This window comes from Chiloscyllium punctatum, chromosome 38 (assembly GCF_047496795.1).
Source record: "Chiloscyllium punctatum isolate Juve2018m chromosome 38, sChiPun1.3, whole genome shotgun sequence".
In the NCBI taxonomy this organism is placed as follows: domain Eukaryota; kingdom Metazoa; phylum Chordata; class Chondrichthyes; order Orectolobiformes; family Hemiscylliidae; genus Chiloscyllium; species Chiloscyllium punctatum.
This window is the reverse complement of record NC_092776.1, coordinates 39,392,436-39,401,238: the sequence shown is the minus strand read 5'-3', so window position 1 is coordinate 39,401,238 and position 8,803 is coordinate 39,392,436. Positions and strand designations below refer to the sequence as shown.

Sequence of the window (8,803 nt, the reverse complement as noted above, 5' to 3'; positions counted from 1 at the left end):
TTAGAAAATCTTGAAAATCTGTGATGACTCTGGGAATAGCACAGTTTTATTTCCAGTGTGCTACCCTATTGAGGCATAGGAACAAGAATAGAATTCACTGTGTAATCAAATATGATGCGCAAATAAGAGAAATGAGAGCAGCTGAGAGGACATTAAGAAAGAAGATGAACAATAATAGTGGGTATGATAAAGGACTTGCAGCTTAAATAGTCAGAGGATTCTTAAAGAATGTACAGGACTGATTCAAAGATCTCTCAAAAGGAGAGACTAAAATGGACTCAAAGTAAGGAAATTGCTTTAAGTTATTACCTGCTATCAATCCTCACTCCAGAAATGTCACTTAATAGCGAGCTATATTGTTGCATAGTAGGAGATTAAATGTAAAACTTAAGACATGGAATTTATAAGCATCTTACCAGCAACCCAGAAGTGTGATGGAAATATATGAGACATGCACGATACAACTCTTTTGCACACAGCTTTTTACAGGCCACTGAATTTTGGATTTTAGGAAGAATTACCAGATTTTCAAAGGACAATAGGTGAGATTCAGGGCATTGTAGGCCCATTAATTGAATGTTTAATATAGGTCACATAATTGCTTATTTTAGAGTGCCTCATGATTCCTTCAGTCAGATAGAGAAAGACCCAATACTATATTAATTGGGTTTTGTTTTAAAATGTAGAAGTAGTTAGTAAGGTAGCAAGGCAGGAACACAAGAACTTAGTACTTCATCACCTTATTCTACCAGACGGAAACTTCCAGAAATCAGCTGAAATTTACAATGGACCAATTGTTGGCTGCTTTCCCATCAGGAAGTTATTGATGGCTGTGGATCTGCTCAGGACACAAATGATCAGCAGCACCCTTACCAAAATAAATGATTTTTTTTTAAAACGCCTCATCTAAACGTAGTTACAATGCTTGTACTGGAATGGTCTGCAAATTGGCAGATAATGAATATTTTAATTTTGTTTTCCACCACGCAAGGCTATACTATCTTTCAATAGATCAAGGCCTGCACAGTACTTTCCAAGCAGTTCTGCTACTGAGAGGAGTTTAGCAGGAACATTATAGATGATAAAACTTATCTAATTGTTGGGAGAGTATGGAGGGAAACATGTTTGTGTCAGCAGATTTAATTCACTGGGTGAACATACCAAAGTGCATAAAATTGCATTTAATTGAGATGAAGTGTAGAATTATGTATTTGGGCTCCAAGTACACCGAAATCCCTCATCAAAAAAAATTCAGTTAAAATAAACATCTTGGAGTTAAAGTTCATCCTTAATAAAAAAAGGCCATGACCAATGCCACAGAACTATATCCAAAAATGATAGGTTGTATTAATCGACTTATTCAAATACAAAACGAAGCATACCATTTGTCTCAAACAAGACCTTGATTCAAATATATTCTGAATACTGCACCCAGTTTTGGCCCTCTTGTTTGTTGACTAATGAGCTTTGGAAAAAGGGCCAAAACCACAAGGATGATTCCCAGCTTAAATAACATAATTATATCAAGACTTAAAACAAAGGCTATCATGTTTAAGATGCATGACTTTGGGGGTTATTAGGTATTTCAAATGGAAGGACAAGATTGTGCTTCCAACAATAGATTTTAATGGATGTAGAAAAACATAGGATCATTCACACAGGTTACTCCATGGAGGGCCAGTTTAGAGGCCCCACCCCCCTGCCACCTGTAAACTATGTACTGATGGTAGCCATAAAACAAAGGGCCCATTCTTGTATTTAAAGCAAAAAGTCTTCACTTGAGACCTGTAACCAGTTCCGGATAGAAGCAAAAATCTCATTCTATAAAAAGATAGTAAAACAACAGGCAAGACTGCCAGCTGGGCTAGTTCAGATTGTCTGAATGAATCTATACCAACCCACACTTTTTCTCCTAATTGGACGCTTTTCTTTGCTTCCCAAGAAATCATACAACTGTTGGGATGTAGGCAGCACCCAATCATGAGAGTACACACCATGATGATATGGCAAGGGCTTGATAGACCAAAGGGTATTTTGTTATTGTTAGAGACTGGATGTTCTTAGCCAGAAAGGTATTGAACAATACTTTTCAGTCTGCAGACTTGAGTCAGTTGATACATCAGATTCACAGGGAGCAATTTCCCATAATATTGGAGTGAACAGTTTTGCTTAATTTTAAAGTGTGAAAACAATTACTCAGAAGTCCACATAATTAAATTCAATAAAAAATTGTTTGTCACTCACCTGTTGCTGCTGCTCAGTTAAGTTTCATATTGTGAAAGAAGAGATCGAATTTCAGGTGTCAGGTGATCAGCTGCCTTGGCAGCTTCCGTAATCGCCCTGCGGTACACTCCTTTTTTCTTTTTGTTAAACCTCAATTTAAAATATTCCAAAAATGGGGAGATTTTTGATACAGAAAGTAGCGATGTTGTAGGTGATCCAAACCAAGACACTCTGGCTTCCTGCCATTGTGGAGCCCCATTTTCCTTCTTGTTAATACTAATGCTGAGAACGCGGGCAGGCCACCAGGGGAAGCCATGAATTTTCCCCCATACTATATCTCCAACAGATATAGTCCTGCCTTCAGCTGTTACACATTTCATTACAGTTTTGGTGTGAAGTCTCACAGTTAAAGGAGGCACTGTCTTTTCTTCTTTGGAAGACGACGACACAGAAGCATCATCTCCAGGTGCAAAATCACATACTTCTGGCGAAGTCATCTCTGAACTAGAAGACTTCGATTCATCTAAACTATCATTACTACAGACTGATAAACTAGATGAATCTGCTCTTTTTTTCCTATAACTTAAATACACAGTCAGATCATCTTGATCCTTGCTTCGACGACTCCTCTTGTACCGCCATTGGTCCTCCTCCCCAGAACTCCCTGATGTCTCTACTGAACTCTTTCCTGTAGATTCTTCAGAATGAAGTGTACCATTATCTGATCTCCTTTTAGGCTGTGCATTGCTATTTACATTATCTACAAGCTCAGCCTTATAAATTGCAACACTGTCCCCATTACTGAGCCGATGAGGTTTTAACCGAATTCTAGGTGGTGGGATGTCTGCGCTGGAATGTAACGGTCTAGTCAGTTTTAGCTTTGGAATGGTTCCAGGTGGACTAGAGAATGACTTTTCTGGAAGAACCTCCATTTCCTCACAATTTGCATTCTTGTCCTGGTCCACACTTTCATTTTGCAATAACCTTTTAGGACAAAAGGGCTCAACTGAACCATGTACCCGTGAGGGAATTTTTACAACTTTTCCCTTACCTTGAGGAGTGCTATATGATATTTTTATCACAGGGCTTCGATGTACCAGCTCACCAGAAAATTTATCATCTTTCTTTTCCTTTTTTATTTTCCTATTTTCACAGCACATTACCTCAGGTTTTCTCTTTTCATTTTCCTCCATGCTAGATTTTTTCTCATTCTTACTGTTGTGTCTATCTTTGTCATCATCGTCCTCATCCTGATTTAGTGTGTTTTTGCACTTTTCACAAAGTACCTGCCTTGGTCGCAGTCTGATGGTGCTCATTATAAGCTTACCAGGATCGCGATTCCTTGACAGGCGTCTTTTTGTACGCTTGATTGTCCGAGGTGGTGGCTGGGGAACCCATTGATTGTAAGTCTGTCTCAATACTAATGGCTGTGGTAGAGGTACACCTTCACAATAAGGTGGAAAGCAAGGCACAGTTTCTGGTAATGGCTGAATAGGCGAAATTTGTTCTCTGCCTAATGTGTTGGAAACTTGCATGTTGCAGAGCTGCGACTCAGTTTGACGCACTGCCTGTTCTTTTCCATCAAGGACATCACTGGCACACAAATTGGCAGCAAACTCCTCTTGCTTGGCAAACTGGCTTGGGAGAACACCATAAAAACCAGACCTGGCAAATAAAAATAATTTAAGGGAAAAAAAACACAAAATGAATAGCCACCCTGACTCTGATGAGAATTCATACAAGTTGTGCACTGCACTTTGCAAAACTGCAAGATCATAGCTTTTAATACCGGAATTTAAATCTAATCATCACAATCAAAAAGATGAAAATTTGGCTGAACATATTTGACCACTGAAGCTAGCTATGTGATATTTTCAGTATCCAATGGCCTTGAATGTCTAGCATAAAAGGTTCCTTTGTGGAGTTAACAAAAGGGCAGAGTCAGAAAATAGTTGCAGTTCAGAAATTTGAAACCAATGATATGATGGCATGCAGAACTATGTAGATACTTACCACATGATTAAAAAGTGTCTACAAAAAAAGGCATTTTATTTAAAAGCAGGGCCAGTCTATTACAAGGACCAACAGCAAAGTGATAAAAGTTTTAAAAAAGCAACAGAATGCAATGGTGTTTTTAAACTTCGACAATGCTCTATTTCCTGCAAACGACAGGGAGGAAGCTGATCTGAACATACATCAGATCGCATTTGCAAGTAAAAGCACCATGTTCAAATTACCAACTCTGAACAAGTCTGTAATATTTTCTTAGGACAATGATGTCAGCATACAATTCAAAAGATTGATCACAAGGTTTCTTTACTGTTTTACACACCTAAACTTTTTTTTTTAAATAGGAGAAATGATAAATATCTGAGAGTTATCAAGTCAAGGGGGTTGTGAGGGTGGGTGGGGGAAAGAGATTTGAAGTGATACTAAGTTAAATTTCCATTTTGAAAAAAGGAACTTGAGAAATTAGACTTCTCACCCACAAATTTATGCATGACCACTAAAAAGTCACATTCAGAACATCTTACAAAATAGAACAGCAAGCTTCTTCCTCCATGCCAAAATCAACAGGGAAGGTTGGGGGAGGGGGCACATTCCATGACCCATCCAAGTGGCCATTATACATCTACAAATCTTGGGCGACTGTATTAAAGCCAAAATAAATATCATTGAGCATCTTCAGTAGCTATAAATGTTTGAATATTGAATCCCCAATAATATTGAGGAGTGAAACCCATTCTAAACACCTAACAGTTCATTTTCTTATTGTAACACAAGCCAACGTCATCCCTACACAAATTGAGACTGAACTCAGGGCATGCATTTTATTTTAATTGAGTAGACTCACCAGGGAAAAGGACTGCAACTGCACAGCAGCTGCTCCACTATAATGAACATTTTAAGTTTGATTTTGTTGCAGATTTTTTTCATGTCCTGAATTTGTTATTTTAAAGAGGGAGACTGTGAAGGGGAACAAGAGGCCCAAAACGATATAACCATTCCCAATGTTGCAAAGAATGTAGAAGACAATTCCTGCCGGCTCACATCAACCTGACAAAAGGGTCAAAAATGATAGGGCACGCAAATAGTGAATATTCAATGCCAGCAGTACTCCAAGCACAATTTGAACTGAATCAAATCGTATAATTTAATAGTGAAGAACCATGTATTTTTCAGGGAAGTCAAAAATAATAAAGTTAAACTCTTACATTTTTTAAATAAAAAGCTTGCTATCTCTAAACTATAGAGGTAGAGGTCACTACGGCTATCTAAAGCTTCTCAGTTTGAGGCATCACACTTTTTTTTGCTGTTGCAACTTTTAAAAGAATGCACTGATCTAGCCTAACAAATTATTGTTACCACAATAGAAAGAGCAACAGGATATCAGAACATCTTGTGTGCATCATGTCTAGTTATCCTTAAACAAGTACTAATGTATAGCATCAGCCAGTGTAAAACAGCTCAAACGTTTTTTTTGCCACAATAAAACAAACTTTACAAATGCAGTCCATTAGTTTATGATTTAGGTTAGGGATAGCATGTGAAAGACATAAATTGATATGTCATTTATTCAACCAAAAGGGATAAAATAAAATTTGATGTCTGTGTTTACAATATATTACACTAGTTAATCAAGTAAATTCCTGGTTAAGATGCATATTACATATGGATCTTTACCTTACTGCATATAAATCAAAGATGGGTCCATGTACTGACCAGTAAGTGGTAATGCAAATTATTGCAATTTAAACTAAACCATTTGTTTAAAAAAAGTTGCCGAAAAGCCAAAGATAATGGTGTCAATCATACAAACAAACAAGTAGGTCGTACAGCCGACACAACTGTTTACTGTACATTAATTTTCCTAAATAACATTTTGATAGTTTATATTGGTAAAAGAGCACTTAATTACAAAACCTTATAGAACAAAAAAACAACTTTGATATGCTCCTGGGTGAAATTTCCAAAATATAGGAAAGGCAGTAGGGAAGTAAAAATATGGGAATTCCATTAAGTGGGTGCCAATAATACAAATGGTCAGGCAGAATGGTGGTACTGGACATTATAAAATAGTTCCACGTTGTTATAAAGTAGGTTACATTAAGTATTACTTTCTAAAGGAAAAAAACAGCCTTATTTTATGAGGAGGGTCAAATCTGAGTGTGTATTTAATTTGATGTTAGTTACTCATTGCCCCAGTTGTTGAAGGCCTGGTGCTCACAGTCTAATCTAGGTGACTCCCAGCTCAGGCTTTATGGAAGGGGGGGGGGGGAGGATTGGGGGCAGAAGAGGACTTACTTCTTGGCCATATCTATCAGGATCCCGGTGAAGCTGCTCCCTCCGAAGTTGGTGGACACCACCAAGGTACCGCTGACGACGTGTTCCACCGTGACCGAGAGCTGGGCGCCCGCTCGGAGCCGCCCCGCTGCGGGCTCCGGGCTGAGCGCCGCCATGTTCGCTGGCGGGGTAACGCCGAGATGCGGGCCCTGGACCTGGACCTGGACCAGGACCAGGGGGATGGGGGGGGGGGGGAGGGGAGACGCTGCGGGAGCGGCAGCGGGAGCGAGCGCCGACACGTGCCCGCGCCTCGTCCTTCAACCTGTCAATCAAAGGCCGGCTCAGTCACAGGGCCCGGAGCGAAGCGGCAGGCGCATGCGCCCCATCCCCGGAGCTCGAGGCAGCGGTGCAGCAGAAGCTTGGAGTGCAGGCTGTGCTGCTGGAGAACAGCTCCTGGGGGGGGGGAGAGAGGAGAGAGAGAAAAACACACAAAATCACTATTTCACATAAAATAACACAAACAAAAACACCTTTCATCCCGCCCCCAATGTCTGATCTACTTCCTCAAGCTCTCAATGCAATTTACACAACAAAACTATAATCCTCAACCAAGCAGAAATGTTTAGGGAAAATTGAGAGCCATACTTAATTAGGATGTAGCTGTGTTCATTCTTTTTATAATGGAAACACATATCACACTTATAAACAGCTGCTGGCTTTCGACTTTTAATGTAGATAGCTTTCAATTATGGAATATAACCAATTAGTGTTCCGAGATTTTTAATAAATACGGTAAGGTATCTATAGACGTCAGCTCAAATCTGGTTCTTGTGTTGGTCACAGGCCTATTGAACACAGCAAGCAGGGTTAGATCACTTGTGTAGTCAACTACCAACATCTTAAAGGACCCATGCAATCATTTTAAAAGATAATTGTGCTGCAAGTATAGTGCTTAAACATGTACTCTTCTACTTCATCCTGTAAGATTAGGTTTAAATTACTTCGCAACGTCTGTTTTAAAACAAAAAGTAAATACATCCAAGTCTGTACTGTACAATCAACAAGAAACTTTAAACTGGTCATTCTAAAACCGAGATATATGTACCTTCAACAAATCAGGAAGAGATTAAATTGATTTTTACTTTGAGAGAAACGCCTCAGATCACATTTAAAAGCTAAAAAAAGACGCCATCGTGTAAAAAGAGCAATAAATAATACCTGAGAATGCACCGACTGAACACTACACGTAGTCGATTTCCTGAAGGTACACCATTTGAAGTCTTTAAAGCTGCCAGCACCAAACGCCCCACAGTGGCCTAATGAGCAAGATGACTAATAAGACGATACAAACGATGTCTTGCGGAAGCACCAGATAGCGTCCTCTTGTGGCTCCATTATATGTCACTTATTATTGTTAGTTATGGTGCCACCAACACATTTTGCTCACTTGCGAGCGACTTAATTTACCATTGCCCGTGTTGCTGTTTGACAACTCATTGCCAACATAAATATTCTTAAACTTCTGAAAGCTCCAAAGAGATAAATCAAAGCCAAAATGAGATCATTCATATTCGTGCAATAGTTTGTCCTCAAAGATTTAAAAGCAACAGACTAGGATGTGACCCAAATAAATTGATGAAAGTTATTTACAAATACGCCCCAATTTAAAAACTACGAAACAAAACAAGTAAGCCGTTGGGTTCTCAATCAGGAACCCTGCACTATCATAATTTTTATGTTCGTATTGGACAACCAGTTCGCAAGTTTGCAATGTATTTGTTCAATCCAGTGTCACATTTTGAAAAATAATCGGATTGATGACGTGATGGATGCATCTCTTAGTCAGTCCCTGAGGATCCCGGGTGACTGATTCCATTGAGATTTAATGGTTTCTGAAATGGTTGAACTGTCCAAAGCTCAATCTGCAGAGTCTGTCACACAGGGGTAGATGCTGCTTGTAGAATCAAAGGATAAGCAGTTGAGAGATTTGCAGACGTTCTACAATACCCTGATTTTGCCTCTATATGTTCTTGACAAGCCTTCGTCACGTGTTCCGTGGCTTTCAGTGGGCTCCCTCCTTCACAAACAAGCTCTTCCATTTGCTATGAAGTTGTATGCTAGCCTGTCAGAAGAACAACTGCACACCATGGGACTGTTAAAAAGAAAGCAATACTCAATGTTTATGAGTTTGTCCCTGGAGCTTAATAATTAAATAAATACAAGAAGTAAGCCTCATCAGACATTTGTAAAATTTGCAGGAGCAAAAGTAAATGCTACATTGATCACTGAAGACAGA

At 39.2% G+C, this 8,803-nt stretch overlaps 1 protein-coding gene across 6 annotated transcripts in view; it reads right to left on the bottom strand.

Annotated features, from left to right (window-relative positions):
* Positions 1-7,808, bottom strand: part of pwwp2b (PWWP domain containing 2B) — a 188,461-nt gene extending 180,653 nt beyond the window's left edge. For all 6 annotated transcript variants that reach the window (XR_011954697.1, XM_072557673.1, XM_072557668.1 and 3 more), the window contains exons 1-3: positions 7,726-7,808; positions 6,529-6,960; positions 2,245-3,888 (exon numbers count right to left, since the gene is read on the bottom strand). Coding sequence is in view for 5 of the 6 variants with exons in the window: in XM_072557673.1 (XP_072413774.1) it covers positions 2,262-3,888; positions 6,529-6,683 (1,782 nt within the window). In the remaining variant the exon portion in view is untranslated. The remainder of the gene's footprint in view (positions 1-2,244; positions 3,889-6,528; positions 6,961-7,725) is intronic.
* Between the last annotated feature and the right edge of the window lie 995 nt (positions 7,809-8,803).